This window comes from Eutrema salsugineum, unplaced genomic scaffold (genome assembly GCF_000478725.1).
Source record: "Eutrema salsugineum unplaced genomic scaffold, Eutsalg1_0 scaffold_2, whole genome shotgun sequence".
Lineage (NCBI taxonomy): Eukaryota > Viridiplantae > Streptophyta > Magnoliopsida > Brassicales > Brassicaceae > Eutrema > Eutrema salsugineum.
In genome coordinates this window covers 740,013-765,217 of record NW_006256829.1, presented here as the reverse complement: position 1 = coordinate 765,217, position 25,205 = coordinate 740,013, and the positions used below count along the sequence as shown (strand labels likewise).

At 38.0% G+C, this 25,205-nt stretch overlaps 6 protein-coding genes across 8 annotated transcripts in view; 2 read left to right on the top strand and 4 right to left on the bottom strand.

The window, feature by feature from the left end:
* Positions 1 to 46: 46 nt before the first annotated feature.
* LOC18016938 (isocitrate dehydrogenase [NAD] catalytic subunit 5, mitochondrial) lies at positions 47 to 2,398 on the bottom strand. Its single transcript, XM_006398710.2, has 7 exons — positions 2,111 to 2,398; positions 1,638 to 1,958; positions 1,382 to 1,543; positions 1,177 to 1,251; positions 876 to 985; positions 706 to 778; positions 47 to 421 (listed from the first exon to the last, which is right to left on the bottom strand). Exons 1-7 carry the CDS (start codon positions 2,300 to 2,302, stop codon positions 230 to 232), a joined length of 1,125 nt encoding a protein of 374 aa, XP_006398773.1. The 5' UTR covers positions 2,303 to 2,398; the 3' UTR covers positions 47 to 229.
* A 566-nt stretch (positions 2,399 to 2,964) lies between these two features.
* LOC18016937 (ethylene-insensitive protein 2) lies at positions 2,965 to 8,975 on the bottom strand. The gene is made up of 8 exons (XM_006398709.2): positions 8,814 to 8,975; positions 7,570 to 8,219; positions 7,268 to 7,354; positions 7,054 to 7,164; positions 6,749 to 6,961; positions 6,478 to 6,666; positions 3,720 to 6,374; positions 2,965 to 3,647 (listed from the first exon to the last, which is right to left on the bottom strand). The coding sequence occupies exons 2-8, from the start codon at positions 7,816 to 7,818 to the stop codon at positions 3,258 to 3,260; spliced, it is 3,894 nt and encodes a 1,297-aa protein (XP_006398772.1). The 5' UTR covers positions 7,819 to 8,219; positions 8,814 to 8,975; the 3' UTR covers positions 2,965 to 3,257.
* Positions 8,976 to 14,109: 5,134 nt separating this feature from the next.
* On the top strand, positions 14,110 to 16,584 carry LOC18016936 (laccase-11). Its single transcript, XM_006398708.2, has 6 exons — positions 14,110 to 14,281; positions 14,415 to 14,566; positions 14,652 to 14,896; positions 15,002 to 15,130; positions 15,235 to 16,158; positions 16,251 to 16,584. The coding sequence occupies exons 1-6, from the start codon at positions 14,177 to 14,179 to the stop codon at positions 16,379 to 16,381; spliced, it is 1,686 nt and encodes a 561-aa protein (XP_006398771.1). The 5' UTR covers positions 14,110 to 14,176; the 3' UTR covers positions 16,382 to 16,584.
* An 11-nt stretch (positions 16,585 to 16,595) lies between these two features.
* Positions 16,596 to 19,240, bottom strand: LOC18016935 (BTB/POZ domain-containing protein At5g03250). The gene is made up of 4 exons (XM_006398707.2): positions 19,004 to 19,240; positions 18,656 to 18,725; positions 17,338 to 18,561; positions 16,596 to 17,261 (listed from the first exon to the last, which is right to left on the bottom strand). Exons 1-4 carry the CDS (start codon positions 19,060 to 19,062, stop codon positions 16,836 to 16,838), a joined length of 1,779 nt encoding a protein of 592 aa, XP_006398770.2. The 5' UTR covers positions 19,063 to 19,240; the 3' UTR covers positions 16,596 to 16,835.
* Positions 19,241 to 21,320: 2,080 nt separating this feature from the next.
* LOC18016933 lies at positions 21,321 to 22,337 on the bottom strand. Its single transcript, XM_006398705.2, has one exon. It carries the CDS (start codon positions 22,157 to 22,159, stop codon positions 21,623 to 21,625), a length of 537 nt encoding a protein of 178 aa, XP_006398768.1. The 5' UTR covers positions 22,160 to 22,337; the 3' UTR covers positions 21,321 to 21,622.
* A 1,164-nt stretch (positions 22,338 to 23,501) lies between these two features.
* The window catches only part of LOC18016932 (mediator of RNA polymerase II transcription subunit 7a), a 2,218-nt gene continuing 514 nt past the window's right edge, over positions 23,502 to 25,205 (top strand). For 2 of the 3 annotated variants that reach the window (XM_024156355.1, XM_024156356.1), the window contains exons 1-6: positions 23,502 to 23,601; positions 23,803 to 23,941; positions 24,021 to 24,090; positions 24,344 to 24,510; positions 24,598 to 24,671; positions 24,852 to 24,935. In XM_024156355.1, coding sequence (XP_024012123.1) covers positions 23,807 to 23,941; positions 24,021 to 24,090; positions 24,344 to 24,510; positions 24,598 to 24,671; positions 24,852 to 24,912 — 507 coding nt within the window. In that variant the 5' untranslated portion in view covers positions 23,502 to 23,601; positions 23,803 to 23,806 and the 3' untranslated portion in view covers positions 24,913 to 24,935. Of the gene's footprint in view, positions 23,602 to 23,802; positions 23,942 to 24,020; positions 24,091 to 24,343; positions 24,511 to 24,597; positions 24,672 to 24,851; positions 25,175 to 25,205 lie in introns of those variants that run through there. The other variant, XM_006398704.2, reaches the window with a different exon arrangement.

Here is a 25,205-nt window from a genome sequence, read left to right as displayed (position 1 = left end):
TGCGGCAGAGAGAGAGCATTTTAAAAGACATTTTGGAGGCAGAAACAAGAAAGATCAAAAGTAATAAAACTCGTCATGAAGCGAGAAAAGCCAATCCATGTTTTTTTTTTCTTCTTTTTTTTTCTTTATTCTAACCGTAAACGATAAATAAACAAGAAGAATTTGGAGAGGCTAAAAAAGGCTCAAGCCTCAAATGAAGATTCGATAAAGAATTGAGATTTTACGATGTTCAGAGATGATCACAGATTGCCTTTGTGAAATCCGTGGTGGTCGAAGAACCTCCAAGATCCGCGGTTCTGTATTTGCCCTCGGCTATGGTGTTGATGATTGCGCTGTGGATCTGTTCTGCTTGTTCGTTGAGCTTCAGGTGACGCAACATCATCACTCCACTCAAAAGCAAAGCTGTTGGGTTCGCCAAGTTCTACATCGTCAACAAAAAAAGATGTACAAATTCAACTATCATATACCAAAGGCATTTGAAATCAAGTTCTAATCTTCCAACACTGGATGCATCGACTAGACTCGTTAACCCATAACAAGACTAAGAGGGAGATGAGGAATCTTCTATCCGTAGAAGCTTTACTTATTATACTTGGTCTAATGGTAAGAGTTGGATCAAGTTCACTTCATTGCTGAAAGTTTACTTGCTTCCTAGCAGTGAGAATATTTATGAAATTAGAATGATCAAGTGTTTTAAGGACTAACCTTTCCAGCGATATCAGGTGCAGAACCATGAACTGCTTCAGCAAGGGCTACACCATCTTCCCCGATATTACAACTGCATCAAAGATTAAAAAAAAAAGGCCGTAAGATTATTAGCTCATAATTATACTAAACAACTATTATTATTCATGATGGAGGAACCTATGTTTCACCTTGGAGTCAATCCTAGTCCTCCAACCAATCCAGCACACAAGTCGCTGATAATGTCACCGTAGAGGTTTGGCATCACCAAGACATCAAACAGTGCTGGGTTTTTCACAAGCTGCAGGCATCTCAAGATTATCATTCACATATTCCACAAAACAATAATGATAGTTTTTCCAAAGTACAACAATGGGAAAAACAGAACTCTTGTACAAGTTTCTGGACAATCAAACTTCCAAAATCTACAAGGTAATCCCTAGCACTAATTTTAATAAACGAAAAAATGGTAATATTGGTGTCGTAGCTCACCATCATACAGCAGTTGTCAATAACAACCTCCTCGTAAGTTATCTCAGGATACTTCTCAGCAACCTCACGACAACACTGAAAACCAGGAACAAAATAATCTGTCTCAGAAAAAACGGTAAACAAACTAAGCAGACATAGTAATCATTTCGTTGATCTCCATATAAGAGCATCTCAAATGCATTCTGGGGTTATGAAACGAGCAGACCTTGAGGAAAAGACCATCAGTTTTCTGCATGATGTTCGCTTTGTGAATTGCAGAAACTCTCTCTCTTCCATGAGTCTTGGCGTAGTGAAAGGCATACTCTGCAACTCTCAAACTCGCCTGACGGGTAATGATTTTAAGACTCTCCACCACACCTCTAACAACCTATCATGAGTCAGCAAACCAAAATCAATGATCAGAAACTCTTTTTAGAAGAAGTAACCAGAAATGTTCGATTGATAGACCCAAGAAACTTAACCTGATGTTCGAGCCCACTGTATTCTCCTTCAGTGTTTTCCCTGATGGTGATGAGATTGACATCATCGTAACGAGTTTTGTAACCAGGAAGACTGTAGCAAGGTCTAACATTGGCATATAGGTTCAGCTCTTTCCTTAGAGTCAGGTTCAACGAACGGTGACCTTTCCCAATTGGAGTAGCCATTGGCCCTTTCAAGCCAACTTTGTTTCTACGCACTGATTCGAGACTTTCCCAGGTCAAGAAACTCTGTGTTCTAGGATCAATCTCAGTGCCAACATAGTGTTCTTCCCAATCAATTGGCACACCAGCCGTTGTAAACACCTGGATCATCAGAAGTGGCATAAATCATCAACGAAATTGACTAATTCCCACAAATCGCACAGTATCGAAAACATTAAAGTAAAATCAACAATTCTCTCGTAACTTCTCAGAACTCGAAATTCTACGAAGAGAAAAATTTTAGGATGAGGAACCTTTTTGACGGATTCAGCGATCTCAGGACCGATCCCATCGCCAGGGAATAAGGTTGCGGTGATTGGAGTGGTGGACGAGCAGAAAGCCCTAGCGACGGAAGTAGCCGCACCTGAGCTAGAGTTCACTGTCCCAAGGATCTGGTTCGATCGGCTTCCGATCAGCCGTCTCGCGATGTTTGCTGCCATGGTCATCTCTTCAAGCACCAAAAGGACGCAGCCAAAAATTATTTGAGAGAGAGAGAGAATATTTCTGCGTTGGGACAAAAGTTTGCGACTTTTCTTTTCAGCGAATATTTTCTTCTTACGTTCAGAACGCCGGGTAGTTTATAGGTTTTAGTCAACTGAAGTAAAACGGCATGAAGTAAATATGTCAAAATATAAAACGGAACGAAGTGTCTGCTTGAAAATACAGGCCCAATATAGAGATTTTTAATTGGTTCAGTATCGGCCCAATAAGCTTTACTATTTTTGGAACAAAACAACAAAGAATGTTTACGTAAGATTACGTCATCGTAATACAACTGGTTTTGAGTTTTGACTGACTATTGCTAAACCTCCGGTGGCTTTTCCATAGCTTTTTGCGGCGGTACATGTGCCGGCAAACCAGCCAACGGCGGCTCGTAGTGAAACTGGGACATACCTTCTCGCCGGCCGATTTTCCTTCCGATGAGATAAAAAGAGATTGCGACGATCAAAAGGAGAAGAATCGCCGGAAACGATATGAAGATCACATAACCCATTGTTTAGTTGTCGAAGGATTCTTGAGAAACTAGAAAACGATTCGGGAAGAAAGATTGGCGGTAATAGTTGCCTCATAACTTCACGTGTCAAAATTCTAGCACTGATGTGTCAGATACGCAATGAGAACTGGTTAACTACATTTGATAATTCAAACCGACAAATTCCGCATCAAATTACACAAACCGGATTCGGTTTGTAGCTTTGGTCCTATGATATGTATATGAACATAACATTACAACCAAATTAACAAGAGAAAAAAAAAAGCAAGAGCGAACCATTCTGAAGCAACTAAAATCCATTTTCTTTTCTCTTAATACACAATAACGAAGAGGAGGAGCAATCAAAAGCTTTGATTCGTTGGCTTCCTCTCGACGCCTATTTGATCCTGAGATTCAAATGTTCATCTTCAACCCAATGATCCGTACACAGACGCTGCACTCACGTTCTTTCTTGAACCGGGTCCATCCTGATTCATACCAACCGGTTTATTCGATAACCGACGCTTATATCGCTTCAATACAGAAGCCAAATTCTCTTTCCCTTTTGGGAAAGCCACGTCTCCTGCAGCTGTACCAGTGCGGCCTTTCCTACAAGAGATTGCCATTTCAACGTCTTTGATTAGATCAAGAAGTGTGACTGCTGTTGTGCATTTGCCTTTGGCTGGTTTTGCAGCCGGAGGTAACATTCCGTTAGAGGCCGAAGGAGGACTCGCTCTTTGGTGACTCGTCGGAATCTGAAGGCAGAAGCACGGTGTCATTGGTGTCCGCAGCTTTGAGAACGCCGGATCTATCACTCCCTGTTGAATCAAAATGTCAAAAACACAAAAACTTTGGTTTCAAACTGCAAAATTGCGGTTATTCTTTTTTACCTGAAGGCGGTTGAGAACGTAAGTGTACTTTCCCCAGAGCTCAGGCCGACTCTCCATGAGAGACAAGTCAAGGACACGGTGAATGCACCAAACTCCAAAGCTCACAATCAAATCAGCTCTCCAGACGCAACCATCTCCACAGTTAGGAACCGATGAAATCAGAGGCTCCCCCATGTGACCCACTTGGTTTATTTCTCGAGTTTCAGCTTCATAGATAAACTTTTCTCTTGCAGCTACACGATCAATCAGTTCTTCATCGACTCCATCGCTTTGCCCAAACAACCATTCTGATCCTTCCAGTTTTATAAGCTTTAGAATACAGTGCCTGAACGACTGAAGAAGCTTAGCCTCTGCATCGACAGTAGAAGCGTTATTTTCTATATTAATCGGATTTGATCTATTCCTGAGTTCCTCACCAACAGCGCCATTCTTCTCTGCTACACCAAACTGTTCAAAGGGCTGTCTGGACCAAAGCGATCCAGTCCCCGTTGTTGCACTCTGTGGCAAAGTATAGGCATCTCTATAGCCTCCTCTTGATTGAGAAATGTCCTCATAACCCGATGCTACTCCAACCCGTGACCCCAAGTTAGAATATAACGATGATTCGTTGCTTAGTCGACCATAAGACGCGCTATACCCTCCTCCTCCAGTTGATCCATCCCAGTATCCGCTCTTGTTGTTCGGCATATGCATATTCCTTGCAGACATAGACAATCCCGATATATCTGGCATGCTACTGTATTTCTTCTCATTGGCAGCTACGGCGCTTACAGTATCGGTATTTCCAGAAGCTGGAACACCGTAATACGATCTTTCAGATTGTCGCGATACGTTTCTAGACCCAGCAAAATTCTCAAAACCAGGAGCTGGTCCAGGGGTTAGACCATTCTGGGACTTTTGTTTTAAGGCTAAAGCCAGTTGCTGTGTATAGCTCAATGAGCCAAGGGCCATAGATCTCGATGTTGGGATCTCTCCGCGGGATTGTAAAGCTTCAAGCCTTTCTTTTGCCAAATTGTCGACATAGGACTTAATCTGGTATCCGTGAACCGTAGCAGGTTGTTGGTGTTCCCAACCCTCTGAAGATGATGGAGCACGCAGGCTAGAGTATCTTCTCTCACTCAATTCATAAGCACTATTATTGGTGGTATTACCATATGCACCCAACATCTGCATACGGTTGACCAACGGTGACGGTGATGAACCTCTTTGTAGTCCATACAAAGAATCGATACTTCCGGGTTGCCTCTGCTGTTTCAGTGAATCATATATACTTGAATTCATCTGCGATTCCAGTCCCTTTGCAGTTGGTGACATGCAATATCCACTGCTCATGTCCTTTCCAAAAGAATCCACTTTCAGAGAAGAGGCTGACTTTTGATCAGCGCCAAACAACTGATCTAGTTTCTTGGCCCTGGCTTCGGCAACTAATTGCCCATGAAAATCATATAAATGCCCCCAAAACTCATCTAGTATCGCAGATAAGTGTCGTCGGGCAGCACGACCTAAACCTTGCAACCGTGAAAGGCTTCCGGTACCACTTCCACCTTCCTCGCTTCTCCCACTTAGGCTGCGGAATGAAGGCGGGCCGTCAGATACAACAGAAAAGTTGCTTGCAGGAGCAGCTTTGGTAGCTTCTTCTACTTCCCATGAAACTCCTTCAACATCCTTTTCAACGAACCTGTTGTTATTCTCCATGCTAACAGTCTTCTCCACAGGACTCGTCGGTTCAATTTTTGCCATCTTTGTTTCAACATCCAAATCTCTATTACTAACCTCATTGATCACCGTTGACTGCAATACTGACTGTTCCTTTACATCAGAGTCATCCCCAAGACTACTAACTTGAGAGGCAGAGACTTTCACATCTACCTCTAGAGGACTCGAACGGATTTCTTGATCCGTCATTAGAATGTTCTCTGGCAAATCATAGACCGAGCTAGTAACAGTCGTAGTATCTAGCTGATCTTTTACCCTGCTTTCCAGCCGCACTATCGATTCTTTCTCATCACGCCTCGTTTCAATTCTTCCAGTTTCCTCTTCTTGAACAGATGGATAAGATAAAGCATTTTGGACATCCATGTTCCAAATTTGAGCTTCTACTCTGTTACTGGCAGATTTCAGCGGCGTAGCTGCAAGCCAGAGCATCAGGCCTAACGATGCACAAGACGATACAAGCAGAGTGGTGTACTGAACCGAGGTGCCCATCACGGTATTCCATCTCAAACCACCAGCCCAGTCACTATTCCCAAATACCATTTCCACAACGAAAACAACATTCAAACCCAGAAACCCCAAAAACGTTGTAAGTGCAAGGAACTCGCCAACCTGAGAAATTTTATGGACACCCATGATTTGTCTCGATGAGGCAATGCGGAACAGCGGTATTACAGAGGAAGGAAGCATCATCGCCACCAGGACCTGGGTGAATATAAGTAACTGGTATATCCCGTCTGCACCAGATGTCCACACACAATACAGGGCAGGAGCAACTGCAAGAATTCTGATTGTGGCACGATGAAGCCAACCGGGTATTTCTATCTTCAGGAATTCATGCAGGACGACCTCTCCACCGAAAGCCCAAGCTAGTGCCGTAACTTGACTAGAGAAGAACAAGAGCAACAAAAAGACCAACGGAATGAGCGGACTCCTAAATACCTGCGCTCAACAACCAAGAATCAAATAGTTAATAATCAGGAGATGATGTTTCCTTCAAAATGAATTCTAGATTAATAAGAAACATAAAACCGTCGGAACAAACCTGCTCCATTAGTGACATGGCGTCCTGAAAAGTCAGTACCACAAGGCCAGTACTGTGGAACACATTTGCTGCTGCATTCATCAGTACATAATTTACAAGTGAAAGTCCGCTGAAGACACAAAAGATGGCGAACAAATGGTCTTGACACAAGCTGCTCTTGTCAACATCTGACGAAGATGCTGTACTTTCCTGCAATAAATCGTTCACTTTTTAGTAGGATTATTGCTTCTTAATAGAAACGAGAGATACATCGAAAGAGAGAGAGAGATACCCCAGCAAAATAAGAATGGATATAAAAATTGTGAGGGACGATGCTTGCTCCAAGAAGACCCATCAGTGCAAATGCGCTCTCTCCATTTAACCGAGTTAACACTCCGTTCATAGAGAATGGAATCTCAGACTGACTCAGTAAGACACCGGAAACATAGATAAACAAAACCAGGCCTGCCGAGCAAATGGATACTGTGTTTGCCATTCCATTTTCCTGTAAAATATGTATGCATCTCAGCTAATTTCCAATAATGCTATTTGAAGAACACGGAAAGGAAAAAAAAAAAGACGGGAGACCAGTCATACAAGGAAAGAGGCGAAAACAGGAAATAAAAATGCATCGATGGCGGCCAAAAACACTCCAGTGGATAAGTCCACCCCAAAGAGAAGGTTAAGTGCATGTGCAACACCCACAACCTGTTTAATTGAGAAGCTCAAGTCAGAGAAATGGAGTAATCTTCCCATCATTTACCATCAAGCATAATTAATTTTAAGAACGGAAAAGATTATAAGTAACTACCATCGTAAGGTCGAGCAGAATTGCTGAGAATTCCGCCTGAACGCCCAAGAACATGCACGTCCACTTGTCATATTCTTCATTGCAGATCTGTTAGAGAAACAGAGAAGGTGGTTGACAGAATTCACTTCACAAAGCCAAAGACTAGATACGGGCAATACAATTTGAGAGAACTTAACCATTCAAAAACTTACGAAGCGCAAATAAAAGCTCATTTCAAAACTAGTGCTAACAACAACGAAGCCCAGGAGAAGGTGTAGCTATAAGCTTCTGAGATCAGAAAAAAAAAAAAGGGGAACAAATACCTGAGCCAAGTTTCTACCAGTTGCAACGCTTATTCGAGCTGCAACATACTGGCACAAGATGGCGGCAAAATTAAAGAGCAGAGTAATAGCCACCAAGTCATGCCCAAAACGGGCACCTCCTTCGATATTTGCAACCCATTTTCCGGGATCAATATATCCGACAGAAACCAAAAGAACTGGCAGTAGAGCAGGAACCACTCGTTGGATGAACCCTAGCTGAGGTCTCACATTCACAATTTCAGCTTCCATCCTAAATCTATCTGAAAATATAATAACTCAGAGGAGGAGTTGAGGTTCACTGAAAGACTCAGCCGAGAAACATTCACAGATTTGATCTAAAATCTCATATGCGAATCAGCCGATTCTTCTGTCAAAACAGCACCCAGGATAATAAAGCCACTCTGCTCTCTGTACAGTCTTTACCTAATAACTAAAGGTTCCTCTAGTAACCAGTGGAGTTTCTTAAGTTAAGTTACGAACCAGACCTTAGTGCTGCTTAAAGGGGACCTAAACCGATTTCTCTTACAGCATCAACTAATTAAGTCGGTCCAAATGGAGGAAGCCCTAATAGAGCAACCAAGAACAGAACACAGACTCCCATATGCTTAACCAAAACGGATATCTACAAACCATTCGAAGCAGCTTCAAACCTGAAAATTTGTGGTAAAATCTCAGAGGAAGCTCTGTAGAGTAATCTTCGAAATCAATAATCGATCTTCGTGGCAACAAAAAAAAAAGGATAAAGCTCAACTAATGGAAACCCTTCAATCAGCTAATCCCAACACACAAGAAAATCAGCTAATCCACAACTTCACTTAATTCAAGCTAAGAGAATCGTAACGCTGACGAAAAGCAACAAAAATGCGAAAATCCCGTATGATCTACGCATTCAGATCTTCAAGAAAACAAAAGGTCAACTACGAAAAGATATACAAACAAGTACAGTGGAAGAAAGCTTGAAGCTCCCAATTTAAAAATCACAGAAACCCAGATGATACAAACATAAACCCAAAGTTGAAAATCCAGGAAAATGGAGAGAGATCTAGCTGTAAACTCTGATACGATCCTGAAATTATTAAAAGCTGAAACGAGCAAACATAGGCAAAAAAACCCCAGAAACTCCCATTTGCACAAAATCCGAGGCATAAACCCCCATGGAAGTCCGTACAAAGCCCGAGAAAGAAAAAAAAATAAAAATTAAACAGAGAATTAGGGTTTATTGAGGAGAGAGTATAAGACGTCACCTGTGAAATCGCCAGGATCGCAAGTTGACCTGATTACCCAGTGAAAGTCCAAGAAACGGATCTTCAAGTGAAAACTCTTATCAAGCTAAACGAGAGATAGAGATAGAGAGAGAGAAAAGGAAAGAGAGAAAGAGCTCAGTTCCGTCCAAGAGAGAGAGAGATAAAAGAGATCCAAAATCAATATATATTATATATAAATTACATATACATACACATGTATCTATAGGTCTGAAGATTATGGGTGCTTGTGCCACCTTGAAAGAGAGAGAATGAGAGAGAGAGAGAGGTAATATATTAAAAAAAAAAAAGATTTATTATATTAAAAAAAAAAGGTAATATTCTTTTTCCTTATGGCTAAAAAAAACGTCTTTTGATTAAATTCATGTTTACAAATATCTTAACCCTTCTTTATTAATATTGACACTAATCGTTAGTTTTTGATTCCAAGATAAGTGGACAAGAAAATTATTTATTTTAAAATTCGGGACCCCTCTTCCTCTTATTGCATAGGTAATAATTGCATCAAAAACTAAAACAAGTACCTTTCCATTTTTTACATCAAATACTAAAGTACATTTTTAAATTGCTAAATCAAATAAATTTGTTCTCGGCCCCAACAGAAAATTAATATAGACAACCAAAAACTGTTAGTTTGATGTATACTATATTTCGATGGTTCATACTTGTTCTTTGAACATAACATCATTTTGAATGTAACTTTTCTCATGGAGTATTTTTTTAGTTTAATTGCTAGTTTATCTAATTCATTAAAGCAAAATCTAAGAACTTTTAATACTTCTGAAATCTATGCAACGTTAATTTTAAACCTAAAATTAAACTTTTAGATACATACAAAGATATTAAATTGGTTTCTTCACCACCTTGTGATATTTTGATCTGAGATCAACACAATTAAACCGCTCTTAATTACCAGTTTAGCTTCTTGGTTAACATTTTCTTCACAATCTCTCCGGTAGAACATAAGACAATACCATATTAATTAGAATGAGTTAATCATAGCCATAAACTGTTTATCGAACCGGTATTTACGTCAGCGTACGAATGATGTCAAAATGTAAAAGAAAATACATGTTTAATTTTTGATATTAAAATGCCTGAATATGTTCTATTTTATAATGAAATTATACATTTAACATTAAAAACCTCATCCTTTGATAACGATACAAGGAGACGTTACCAGAAGGTGAAGTTGTTGACAACGAAAAATGGAACAATAAATGAAAACGTTAATGCCATCGATAAATATATAAAATCGGGAAGTAAAACAGGATTTGGCATTAATAATACTCCACATGATACTAAACACAGCATGTCCTTATATGGCAATATTTTATGTATAAGTAGAATAGATAATAATGCTACAAAATAAAGAATATATATATATAAAAAAATTAACCTGATGAACCTAACAAATGAAACCAGATATATCAAACCGAAAACCAAAAAAAAAAAAAATTAAGAAAAAGAAGAATTTGGCCTATTTTAATCAAATATAATCCACGTGTTCCCAGTCATCTCCTACATCAATGGAAGTACAGCTTGGGCTTTCGTTACTCATACATTGTACCTTACTATTTTTCCCAATTTGATTTTTTCGGCTTTTTATTTAAGTTGTCACTATATAATTAACTTACTCATCATTATCCATGCTCTTGAGAAACTATATATATAGGCACACACATGTAGATTTATATATGTATATTGGATAGGAAGCAAATTAAAACACAAGAAACTAAAAAGTTGCATCAATGAAGAGAACATGCATGGGCTCCTCCTAGTCCTATGTTGGTATATGTTCAATGAATCATACATAACATAAAGACCACATTTTGTTTTTTTATAATTATATATATATATATATATATCATACGCAGCTTATATTGCTGAAAACAAAAAACAGTTAACTACATTTTTTCATAACTGTGTACAGTGTTTAGCTCTGTATGAAAGAAAACAAATTTTATTAAGGAATTATAAATACTTAAGATTGATTCGTTCATTAAGGAAACCAGCAAAAAAAAGAGACGTTTTATTGACCTACCGAGATGACGGAATGTAATAAACTCACTCTCTTTTTTTTTTTTAACAAACTCACTCCCATTTAAAAATATTGAATTGCGTTATTTATAGAATTTCTAATATCGTTTGACATTTTACACATTTCATCAACCTATTCTCTAATCATTAATCCTTGTGCGTATTCTAAATTTTGTCCAAATCATTGTTGTAGCCCACTCTGTCCATGCATACTCTAGGGAGGTTTAAAATAAAAAATAAAAAAAAACGAATACAACAACAGAAAAACAATTCAGAGTTTAAAGGGATAAGAAAATACAGAATTCACAAAAGAGTCAAATATTAGAATTTTGGTTACTTAGAACTATTAATATCCAAAAGAGAATTAATTGGAAATAGTTTGATATTTTGACCAATAAATCAATTTCAATGTTATAATTAAGGGAGTTTTTAAGAAAATATCGTTGGTGTTGTTTGGGCAGTTAAGTAAGAGTAAACACCAAAAAGGGAACAAAGCTACATGGTACAGATCATCCATCAGCTTAAAGAATCTTTCTTGTCTCTCTTTTTTAACTAGATTGTGATCTTTTGGGCTTTGTGTCCAAATAATTAATTAATCTATTAATAAATTGGGATTTTGTAGCATAACCTTTCATTAGTGTAAGAGGCAATTGAAATAATTTTCCTCCCGGGTTCACTGAATCTCTCCTGAGCTGAAAACACATGGTGGGTAGGTTCATAAGAACTAGAGATTCGATAATTTACTAGTTAACCTCGAAACAAGCGACGTCAGTTACAAATCAGACTCGTTAATTTGGTTCGTTTCAACAACGTTTTTGGTTTAATTAAGTGGGTTTTCTTTATGTTTATTAATTTCTTAAAATTTTATTAGAATTTTATGGAGACCATAAGATTAGGATCGAATCGGGACTGTTTTAGTAGGAGACATAGATATTAATAAAATTAGAGAATTCAAGATTATGTTATGTTTTCTTTTTATTAATAAAGTTGGTTGGCTCAGGACTTGTAACAAAGTCGTAGCTCAGATCCTCTGATATATTTTTTAGTTTAAGTAAATATAATTGATTTATCTACACATTCATCATAATTGTTTACTGTAATTAATCAACAATTGGAGATTGAAAGTAAAATCTATCCATTTAAATATGTTAACAACATTTTATGGAGCATTGATTACTATTTTCTTATAGCTTGTTATTGTTGATCGATACTAAAGAGATCATGTTTTTTGGAGAAAAAAAGCAATATTTTTGGGCTTGAATATTCGCATTTCCTACCTTTATGACAAATAATACGAGCAATACCCCAAAAAAGCAAATATTTTTTTATTATGAGAACCGATAATATGATCCTTTCATGCCTGTTCCAAATCTTAAATTTTAGATATAATCGACAACATTAAAATGTCTCAAATTGGATAAGAAACAATTTCTCTGTCAACATCTAAATTTTCGCTGCTCTTGGATGTTGATGGATCAAGAATTTGGTTTTATTTTTCACTTTATTGTAAAACCTTTTTATAGTGTTTTTTTAAAAAAAATTCTTTGACTCCTGGGATCTTCCACATTATCGTCATAACCAGATGTTATTAAACACTTAAAGAAAAGTGTTATGTATAATGACAAAACAATACATAAATGTAGGAAAAAAACACGTCAGTACACATACATCTAACTTTCAAAATATTCACACTACCAGTCACATATGTTTTTTATAATTAATATGAATTCTAACCTAAATTTTAAAACATATCAATGATTTTATGTTTGCAATAATACGACAAAAGATGAAATTTGTTACAAAATTACGAAAATCAGACACCAATTTCCATATATTTTTTGGATAAAGACAAGGATACTAAAACTTAGAGTACGTGGCATAATCAGAGCCGGGTGGAATGCTAATTTATAACACAAATATGTCACTATGCCATTGGTGGCCTTGCTATATTTTGTTAGTGTCACGTACGATAATACGACGAGTTTCGCGTTTTTTTTTTTTTTGCTTACAGGATTTTGCGTTCGCCAAACCAATGTGTTGTCTCTCCTAATTCATAATTTGTTATTTGCGCAGACAAGGTGAAACATAGAATAAACATGTATAAATATTGTGTACATATTACAAGGGAGATTTACTATGCGAATATTTGTGCTCTTATTTTATTCTACCACGAAAATGATACACCTAGTAAATTCCATTTGGGCCTGTGACCATTAGCATAAATTGAATTTACTTCGAATGAAAATGAGTTGCCTTATGGTGTGGTTTTGGACCCATAAGTGTTTGATCGGATAATTCAATAAACTGGTATAATTTGACCGGTCGATAGCGTAATTTCCTGATAAAATGACCAACTTCCGTACCTGTAAATTAAATATACGTTAGTTGAGTTTTGAATTTTGAATTTTGAAAATTATACAAAGAGCAGTCATTTTCCCTTACCCAAAAAGAGAACTAAATTATTGCAAATATTTACGAAAATAAAATTAATATATACAGACTAAAACGAGTGGCTAAGCAACATGTTACTGTAAAGCAAGTTTTCAGAAATCAGATATTGCTTTAACAAAAAAAAAAGAAATCAAATTAATTAATCTCATCGTTTTTTAAGGGGGTTGTAAGTACAGCAATATTAATGAGTCAATCTTCAATATCCATAAATAATTTATCTATTTACTCGTAGAGTAAGTGAGTTCTCAAAATGTTAAAATTAACATCTATTTTACGGAATTAAATTCATTTAAATTTGTAAAAAGAAGTTAGTGCCATCGAACTTGAGGTTGAGGGTCTTTTATATATAAAAAAAAAGAAACATATTAAAAGAAGCCTCATCTTTGATCTAGAGGGCCTTTGGCATAACAAAACAAGTATGGGCAGGCATCTAGAAACTTTCTCGAATTGGAGAGACTTGAACCGAAAATATTGGTGTTTTTTAATCTTTCATCGTAAACGAAAAAATCAAAAATATTAATCTAAAGCTCAGATATCAACTTCGAAGGTACTCCATATTATTAACAAACGTTACGCTGATTCGCCAACGTCTTTCAGAAAGTTGCTTAAAAGCCTTCTTCTTTGATTATATATTTTATTTACATTGAATTTCTCATTTCAAAACCTAAAAACGATTATTTTGATATATTCTGAGAGATTTCACCAACCTTTTGTTTGAATTATGACACTATATAAGCATTTGAAACCAGCCACGACATCTACAATACAATACAATCTGTATAACCAAGAAAAATAAAAGATTTTAATAGAAATCAAATATCATCACTGCATCAAACCGGAAGATTGAACCGGAAATGAAGATGATCCGAAACCCGGGTTTTCTTTTCCTCTTCTTTTATCTTCTTGGGTTTCTTAGCGATTCTCCGGTGGATGCGGCGGTGAAGAAGTACCAGTTCGACGTACGTACTTGATTTCCCAGTGAAAATAAACCGGAACACAAATTCTACTGGTTTAACAAAACATTTTTATAAATTCGAGTTACATGATGTATACATAGGTTTTTGTATATGAACGTTTGGAATTTTGGAACAGGTTCAAATGAAGAACGTAAGCCGGTTATGCAATGCTAAACCAATTGTCACGGTTAATGGAATGTTCCCTGGACCAACGGTTTACGCAAGAGAAGGTGATCGAGTCATCATCAACGTCACCAACCATGTACAATACAATCTGTCCATTCATTGGTAAAAGCTCTCTCTTTCCTACGTCTGAAACCGGTTTAGTCGTTTTTAATCTGAACCAACAATATTCAACGGGTTGTTTTAATAGGCATGGGCTTAAACAGTACCGGAACGGTTGGGCGGATGGTCCAGCATACATAACTCAATGTCCGATGCAGACCGGACAGAGTTATGTTTATGATTTCAATGTGACCGGACAACGTGGGACTCTCTGGTGGCACGCACACATCCTCTGGCTACGAGCCACCGTGTACGGAGCAATCGTCATCTTGCCTCAACAGGGAAAACCGTATCCGTTCCCACAGCCATACCAAGAAACCAATATAATACTTGGTTAGTTAGAATAAACCGAACCGGTTAGGCCTACTCTGGTACTCTGGTCTAATCTACCGATTTTTTTCTCATTTTCCCGTTTGTTTTTTTTAAAACTGATTGTAGGAGAATGGTGGAACGGAGACATTGAGACAGCGGTTAACCAAGCCAACCAGTTGGGCTCACCACCTCCCATGTCCGATGCTCATACCATAAACGGGAAACCCGGACCGCTCTTTCCATGTTCCGAGAAACGTAAAAAGTTTCTAAAACCTTATCAAAAACCGGTTTAAATTTTGATCGGATCAAAATCTCGGTTCGGTTTAGTTAAATCAATTTTTTGTTTTAAAACTGTATAGACACGTTCGTGGTAGAGGTGGAAGCGGGCAGAACATACCTTCTAAGGGTAATCAACGCGGCTTTAAACGACGAGCTGTTCTTTGGAATTGCGGGCCACGACATGACCGTGGTGGAAATCGATGCGGTCTACACTAAACCGTTCACAACCAAAGCCATATTACTCGGACCAGGTCAAACCACAAACGTTCTAGTCAAAACCGACCGTTCTCCAAACCGCTACTTCATGGCAGCTAGTCCGTTCATGGACGCACCAGTAACCGTAGACAACAAAACCGTAACCGCGATTCTTCAATACAAAGGCGTACCAAACACGGTCTTACCGATTCTACCAAAACTTCCTCTGCCTAACGACACATCATTTGCTATGGACTATAACGGGAAGCTCAAGAGCCTCAACACACCGAATTTCCCGGCTCTTGTGCCTTTAAAAGTCGACAGGCGAATGTTCTACACGATCGGGCTAGGCATTAACGCTTGCCCGACCTGCGTGAACGGGACAAATCTCGCGGCTTCGATAAACAATATCACTTTCATTATGCCTAAAACTGCCCTCTTGAAAGCTCATTACTTTAACATCCCTGGCGTTTTCAGAACAGATTTTCCCGATAGACCACCTAAACCGTTTAACTATACCGGTGTGCCACTCACGGCTAACCTCGGGACATCAACGGGGACTAGACTGAGCCGGGTTAAGTTCAACACGACAATCGAGCTCGTGTTGCAGGACACCAATCTACTAACCGTCGAGTCACACCCTTTCCATCTTCACGGCTACAACTTCTTTGTAGTAGGAACCGGTGTTGGAAACTTTGATCCCAAGAAAGATCCGGCTAAGTTCAATCTCATTGACCCGCCCGAGAGAAACACCGTTGGAGTACCTACCGGTGGTTGGACTGCCATCAGATTCAGAGCTGATAATCCAGGTATCATCTATCATATCAATGCACATACATATTGTATATGTTGATATATGATATAAGCAGATCAGCTGATGAGTGTACATATGTTGTTGCAGGTGTTTGGTTTATGCACTGTCACTTGGAAGTCCATACAATGTGGGGTTTGAAGATGGCTTTCGTCGTGGAGAACGGGAATACACCTGAGCTTTCCGTTCTACCACCGCCCAAAGATTATCCGTCTTGTTAAGAATCTGAAATCGGAACACTATTTCATAGATTCTTCGTCCTATTTGTTGCAGTCGCTGATGATATTCTTTGTTGATTTGTATTTTCCCCTTCTGTTGATTTGTGTCTGAGATTGTTTCTTGTGGGGCTGAACAATAACACCCCTAAAAATTGCATAAGAAATGTAACTAAAAATGTTTTCCGACAAGAAAATCTCTTGTTTATCGTTTCTCGGTTTCTGCAACAAGCCAGTTACAGAAGAAACCTAATACCATCAGATCTCTCAGCAAGAAACTAAAAGAAAGATGGAATCTTTAGGAAAACAAAAAACAGAGTATCTTCAAGAACAAGAAAAACAAAGCTAAATCTGATTGATCATCGAGGTTGTGATCTTTCTACCTAAGTGAATAAGAAGCGACGATAATACTAGTAGTTCTGCCTTAAAAACAGAGTCCATCGATCAAACCGGTTCCCAGCTAAACTGCTGGCGTTGCTTGATCCTTTGGCTTGCAGCATTCTGATTTCTTCTTGAAGTTAAGCCTCCTGGTGAAATTCTTCCAGCTTTTCTTCGACCTCACCAACTTCTGAAGCTCTTGCTTCATGTTCATACACTCTTTCTCCAGCTCAGAGACTCGTTCTCTCACGTTCTCACCTCTTGGTTTGAGTAAAACCCCATTTCCGCCATTTGGGTTCTCGGAGTTGTCTAGATTCTCAGAGACAAAGAACCAGCCAGATATAGAAGTCCTTAGCCTAAGCTGTTCGAAAAAGAGAACCTGAACAATCACCCGGAGAGGCAGCCTCTCGTTCTGAGCCGCGTGAGTGCTAGCTTCCAACGAGAGCTTCTGGCAGTTCATGAGCCTACATATATGCTCTCTCTCAGAATCCGTAATCCACGGATGAGCCTGCAAATACTTGCGATTAAATCTCAAAATCTTAATACATCTATTGGTTAAAATCAAAACAGCATTTCTTTATTACCTTCAAGTACACGTCGATTGCATGATAAACTCCATCATCAAGTGGTCTTGCATAGTCAGGGATTGCAGCAGCGATGGCTTCGAACTTTGCCAGCTTTAGGTTAACATCAGGTGCCACCTCAGCGAGATAACCGTCCACAAGAGTTGCTACTAACGTCGTTGGAGTTAGCAGATCGGCTCCATCTTTCATCAAATGTCCTTCTTCGATGATGCAAGGAGAAGGGACAATGCCTGCTTGTTCCGTTGAAGAAACAAACTGTTCGATCATTCTCAAAACGCATTCGACATCGTAAAGCGTTTCAGAGTATCCCATGTTTGGTATGAGAAGATCAACTAGAGCAGCTTGGTCCAACTGATTTCCAATCCGTCTCTCTAGATTCTCCCTCGAGGACTGGCTTGCGTGCAGGACCATCGCGGTCTGAAGCAGCCTGAGAAGAAACTTGGTCGGGTTCACCCCTTTCTTGCTCGGAAGCAATCCGACAATCTCTTCGAGAGCAGCCTTTTGTTCTGCTTCAGAAGGACTCGGTGTCTCGATCACCTGCTCGTCCATGGTCACTTGTCTATTCATCAGAGGAACATGTTTCCTCGTATAGTACATAACCGCCATGGCGATGTTCTCAAGCTTCATGCCTCGTGCTTCGATGGCAGTGATCAGCCTTTTGAAGAGAGGCAAGCTGAGAAAAGAAGCGTCATCAAACCACCAATCTTCACCGGTAGGTTGCAGCATCTTTCCGGCCGCTGAGATGCCATTCCATAGATGGGATTCATCTTCAGTGTTCTGACCGCTCGTTGCGTTCTTTCCTCCTCCCACGGGCCAATTGAAAAGGCTCGGGTCAGCACATGCTTTGATGGCTAATGAATCAACACACCTCGAGATAATGTGAAGATCTTCAGCGTAATCAGTTACTTCCTCGCAGGTCTGAAGAGCTTTGATGGAGTCCGTCCAGTTACCAAACACTTCGTTGAGGAAAGTCTCTGTCATACCGACAAGATTCCCTTCTCCATAGTTATCAGTCATCTCAAGGTACTCAGCTGCACATCGAAGGCTAACAACGTTGAAAGCAGTAAGCTCGATTTTGACGCCATAGCAGAATTTTGTTATGAGCTCAAACGTTTTGCCGCCTCCAGGGATTTCATCTAAACTCAAAACGCAGCCTGATCCATCATCAGTTGAAGACTCGTCGATTAGCTTCTCGAGAAGCCCACTTCTTGAGAGCAACGGGAACTTTACACCAAATCAAAGACAGGCATTACAGCAAATTAGATAACACATGAGATCTAGAAGTAAAAATAAAGAGAAGATTAAAGAAAGCTCAAACCTTGTGGAGATGAAACTTCATGTCTCCAACTTCAATGGTAACATCACTCACGAGTCCTGTGGTGCAAAGCCTGTAGACAAGACACATAAACATCAGCCCATAAAATCGAATATTGAATATTGATGTCGCAAATCAATCAAAGCTACCTCTTTTCTTTAAAATTGAGGTCGTTATGAACATTGCAATAATAATTGAAACATGAAATCGATAGAAATCACCGATATTGATGAGAACCCAAACGAGAGCTTTAGAAATAACCCATCTCGATTGCAGAGTAAAACTAAAGACCCATAAGTCGACTCATCTAATTCAGGGAGGTAACATGGAGACAAAAAAAAAAAGGAGTACCAGGTTTGGCCTTCGCGATGGAAAGCTTCGGATTTGGAGCCAAGTCTCATAAACGCCATTTTGGAAGAAAATCAATTTCAGAAACTGAGTACGTAATGAAACAGAGTAGTAAAAACTGAGAAGATGGGATAGTAGAGGAGAGAGAGTAGGAGCTAGAAACTGTATACTCATCTCTATATTTAGCAAATTCTACAACAGGGAGAGAAGAGAACGAGTCTCTAGCAGAAGAGTAGGGAGAAAAAGAAGGATCTTGGACTTGTGTGAATTTTTCGCCTCTTGAAAACTTCATCAATCTTCATCTGTTCGAAACTCTGAAAACCGGCATTTAATTTCGCCGACTGGGCCGGTTTAATAATTTTCGGTCAAATATATCTATTTGGTTTACGGAGGAAAACCCAAACGAGTTTAATTGACTTCAAGACATGATACGTATCGTCAATACCCGTCGATTTACCCATTTATAAAGATTCACTAGATTCTCTTCGAAATGAAATCTAGCGTTTGTTTCTAGCGATTTACCTATTGAGTTTTTTCTATGGCGTTTGTTTTTGCAGGGAATTTGCGAGAACGCTCGTAGGTAAAAGATTCTATGATACTCTAGGAAATATTAACAACTTGTCTTTTTGAAAACCGGGCCGGTTCAGACATACGAGACGATATGGATTTCAAGGAATAAGTCGATTCATCTAATTTATAGAAATCAATCAACATCAAAGGTAAACTGGATAAATCGAATATACAGTATGTGAGTAGTCAAGGAGTTTGTGCGAATTAAGGGAAATCATCATTACATAGTAATAATAATATATCGATTGAAGACCAAAATTCAAGTGATGTTTCATAGATTTCCTCAACGAAGACCTCACATTCTTTTTGTTGTTTGTTATTTATATATATTATTTCAATATGAATGTCAATTACTTAGGCTAATGTCACCTAGTAGGCGTGAGATCATACATTACATCTAGTTTTTTTTTCGGCCGATACTTTTATGCGACAAAAGAAAATGATCTATAAAGTTGTAACATAATCAGTAAGTGTACAAAAAGTATAGAAATTAAAACACATAACTCAATTTATTTTTGTGAACGATATCTTGCAAAACTCAAACAGTCCAAAACCAATGTCTCTTTTCATACCAAACAAAGGGCGCCGCTTGTTTGCCACTTGACTGCATCTCTGTATGCAACAGTGTGATTCCCACATTTTCACATTCCACATACATTCCCTAAATTTGTTCGACTTTAATAGCTCATGCCTTTTATTACCAAACCATTGCTTTCTCAATTCTTCATTATTTTCTTTGCGTTAGTGCCGCATGTTTTGAGTCATCTTTAAATGTTATTTTTGTATCTATTTTATAACGAAAGACTCTGAAGAGACTTTTTATCATCTACTTTTACGTTTGCGTTTACAACTTATATACTGAGTATGTGATAAAAAAAAAATATGTTTTAACATAAACATAAACTTTCAAGTAGTGTACACAAGTCGTTGAGAAAAAGTAGTATACAAAACAGATATCATAAATAATTGCGTTTAAAACACTCGGCTCTATGGTTGTTTGAAACTTGAAAAACAAAATGCAATTTGCAACATTTACGAAGCAAGTAATGCGTATTAACGAGAGAAAAAGAATCTTGCAACTTTTTGACAAAATAAAAGAAAAATTCAGTACTGTGGTGATTAGCGGAGAAAGAAAAAATTGAAGCCAAATCTTTGAACTATTGTTGCAAAAGCATAGGAGAGAGTGGGAGACACAGAAATAGAAACTGCAATAACTTTCATTATTCAATATCACATCAACTTTAAAAAATGTGATTTTCTCCTTGGTGTCTCTATAAATAAAAATATAAATGTACAAAGGGATCTCATGTACAAAACACATCATTTCTAGCTGAAGACTTTTATGGCCTATCGTTTAAAGTCGAAGTATACATATGGGCTCAAACCAAGATCGTCAAAAGACGTGACAGTTGGTAGTTTGGTGTATGACCATTAAGGTTTTATCACTTTGGAGAGATGTTTTGTGAAGAATTTAGTTACACATGGAGTCAGTGACTAATCCGGTTCTCATTTGTTGGTTGGTTGGGTTTTGGATTCTGGTTTTAGAAAATAACTTGTTGAGGTATTTCTAGCTGAAGACTTTTATGGCCTATCGTTTTGGATTCTGTTTTCAGACCTGTTAGCTAATTAATAATACATTTCTTTAGTTCAAACTTCAAAGGGTTTGTTAAGGTATAATAACATTATTAATTTTTGACCACCTAGGCATTCATATCTTCTGAATATTTATTAGTGGATTTCTGTTAAAATATAAGGAAATAACCCCTATTTAGAGAGGCGCACAGACATAAACTTTTCATTATATCACATGATATCAAACCCAAAAAAAAAGGATAGGGGATGATCAAAACTCCACAAAATGAAAATAAGAAGAAAGAAGCAAAATAGGATATTGAAAAAATATCCTTCGGACCGAAACTATAACCGATCCTAAACCCCACCCAAAAAAGAAAAAGAAAAAAAGAAGTCCTCCTTAAATCAATCATCTAAGTAATTAATAGATTAACATATCTATATTACCAACAGATTAAAGAGTTATAACTAATTAGGTTACTAATCCTGAAATCCAATCTTCTCCCAAATCGCGTTCCTCAATCGCCTTAGATCTCTTCCCTTGGCCGTTCCACCGATCCCTTCGTGCACCGAGAACGAAGATCCTCTCCGCCGCGCTAAATACTCGTGCGGCGGAATCATCCGTCTTCCTCCCGTCGCCGCCGTGTCACCGTCGTTGATGTCGTCATCGTCCTCATCATCTTCGTCGCTGTCGTCGTCGTATGGTATCACATGGCTCCTATACTCACTCTTGAGAATCTTCGACCAGTCGGGGATGTTAACCGGGAGAGAACCGGTTTTTGGCGTTTTCCGGCTACCAGAACCGGCGGAATCTCCGGTTTTCGCCGGTTTCCTCCGCAATCGCGAGATTGATATCGATCTCTTCGCGTCAAATGAATTCGGCAATTGATGATCGCCTAAATTATGAATATCAGACTCGTCGAATTCAAAGACATTCTCGTCGTTCTCGGACATCTCTGGTTCTGGTGTTGGATAGATGTATTTTGGCTTGACAAAAAAAAGCTTCCTTGACGCCATTGAATTGATGATGAAAACAGAGCTCTTGTAAAGAAAAACAGAGCAGAGAGAAAAAGAAGAAATATGGAATTTTTAGATTTCAAATTGGGTTTCTGGGTTTTGATCTGCTTGTCGTCGAAGACGCTCAAATGGGGGTTTTGTGAAATTTTAATTGAAGGAATTGAGATCATTTTATAGAGAGATGTGGTAAAGAGATAAGCTCATTGGTTATGTGAAGTTACGACTTAAGCAAGTAAACGACAAACGGACAAAGTAGATATAATAAAAGTGAAAGTTTTCAGGTGTGGCCAGTCTCACGTTCTTATCGTGAGCTCTATACCTCCTGATTCTCACATTTCGTCCATTGGTTTTCTTTTTAATAACCCAAGGAAGAAAGGAGATGTGATCTAAATTATAAATTTACTGGAATTTAAGGTTCACCTAAAATGTCCTTCTTTAGTTATTTAGGCAATGAATGGTAAACCAAATGCGGTACGGTTTTTGCAAAACCGCTATTTTGTTACCATTCATCATACTATTATACATAAAACGTTTTTCAATTTGTTACCAAATTATATTAAAAAATTCAAATAATGTTAAGTGCAGTCCATAAAGTGATCAAAATTATGCAGTTTTGAAAAACTGTATTTTTGGTGTGTTTCAACTGCGGTTTTTGTTTTTGTTTACAAAAAAATTAAAACAAAATCTTTAAAAAAATCTTATCCTCTTATACATTTTTATATAAAAAAGATGTTTTAATTATTTTAAATATTATAGTTACAATATGAAAAGTATTATGTTTATCGCATTTTATGTTTTTACTAATCAAATATTATTTTGTACCGCTTATTCTACTAATATACTTGTCCCGCAAATATATTTTTCCCGTACGTACTGCATTTGAACCGCACCGCACTCTAAAACCGCTTTTTCTGCACAACTAAATACGCCGTCACCATTCGGACCCTTAATTTCAAATTACCTTCAAATTTGTTTTTTATTTAATTTTAATGAGAAAAACCTTTAAATGTGTTGCTACTAGATAAAAAGTTATCTTAAAATTTAATGTTGGTAGATATGAAATCTATGAAGTTAAAAAAAACAAATTACTGTAACAATCTTGTCAATTTCTAATTAGAATTGGTGTTATTTTATATTTTTATTTTGTCTTTTCAAAAAGCCATTCTATACCTCAATGGTGGTGAATACAATCCAACAATGACTTCCTGGAAAAGCCAATTCTTTACAAACAAAAAAAAAATTAAATTAAAATAACAAAACCGAACCAAACCGAGTTCGTGCGAACCGTGATTGAACCAATCTCAACCGGTAACCCATAAGGTTTACGAGACACCCAAAACATATCGTTCTTCCTCGCTCTGCAGTGCACCGTCTTCTCAAATCTCTCCGAAGCAAAGCAAGCTTCATCGATCTTCCCCTCGTGTGGTTTCTTTTTCTTAAAGGTTTGTGTCCATGTAAACTCTACTTTCTCCCTTTCAATTGTTACAAATTTCACCCAGATTGATTATGCGGTGTAAAATTGGGGAAATTGTTCGTTGCATCGATTAGAACCCTAATTTCAGAGGCTCGACGACCCAATCTTTGTAGTTAAAATAGTTATGCGTTTTGCTGAATTTTGCTCTGTTGTGGATTTGGATCTGTAGGAGAATGGCTACAGCCACATATCCGCCTCCTCCTCCATATTACAGACTCTACAAGGATTACTCAGAAAACCCTAGTTCTGCTCCTGAACCTCCTCCTCCTATTGAAGGAACCTACGTTTGTTTCGGAGGCAATTATACTGTGAGATTCCCCATATCGCGTCTCGCAATTCGTCATCTTTACGAGTTACACAATTTTTCAAATTCTTTTGCGGTTGCAGACTGAGGATGTTCTTCCGAGCTTAGAAGAGCAAGGAGTGCCTCAGCTTTATCCCAAAGATTCAAATGTTGGTATGTCATTCTTCTAAACTGAACCATGCTCAAATATTGCTAATGCTAATAAGCTTCTAGAGTTGATTAGGATGCTTTTGCTTAACCCCTTGATTGGAAATCGATCTTATTACATGATGACAGTGTTGGTTAATATAGTTTTGTCTAAAATGTGCAGTCTTCTGATCTCAGCCTCACTCGTTATCAAGTTATCTTCTTTAAAAGTAGCCTCCCTCTTTATTTTGTTGAAGATATGCCAAATACCTTTGTGTAGATTACAAGAAAGAACTCAGGTCTCTGAATAGAGAACTACAGTTACATATATTGGAGCTTGCTGATGTTCTTGTTGAGAGGCCTTCTCAATATGCAAAGAGAATTGGTGAAATATCTTCAATCTTCAAGAATTTGCATCACCTTCTCAATTCCTTGAGGCCTCACCAAGTAAAGAAGATCTCTCTTTTCATTTCACAACGTGTTTCATTGGTTTGTGCTTCATTGCTTTTTTTCTAATCATTCTCTTATGTCCAGGCGGGAGCGACGCTTATTCACATCATGGAACTTCAAATTCAACAGCGAAAACAGGCCGTGGAGGACATTAAGAGGTTTGTAAATGTAGTATGCTTTAATTTCTCTGTCAAATTGGTATCAAGATCAATCTATAAACTATATAAAGATTCCCCAAACGCCTGTTTTAAGGTTTTTCTTTTTTTCTAATGTGCTGTAGAGATGAGAAATAAAGCACAATCAAATGGTAATAGTGTTGTTGTTATTGTTGTGTTCAGGAGGAGAGAAGAAGCACAGCGACTTCTAAAAGATGCTTTCGTCACTTTAGATGGACAATAGAGTTTCTACCCATTATGTAAACGGTAAACCTATTTGCTCTGCTTGACGACCCCTTGAAGCTTATTTTTAGTTCTCTACTGTTAACACTAAAGTTTAGTGACTAAATCAAGGTTAACCAGCATTTAACTTAGACACTGTACCAGCATTATTATTATATTAGACCATAATTAATCGGTTATCTTTTGTTGAGAAAAAGCAATAAACCGGTGGTATAATACACTTGTAAGTTGTAATATCTCTTACATACATTTTGATGTGAATGGATCTGTCGATATCTTGATAAAGAAATGTGG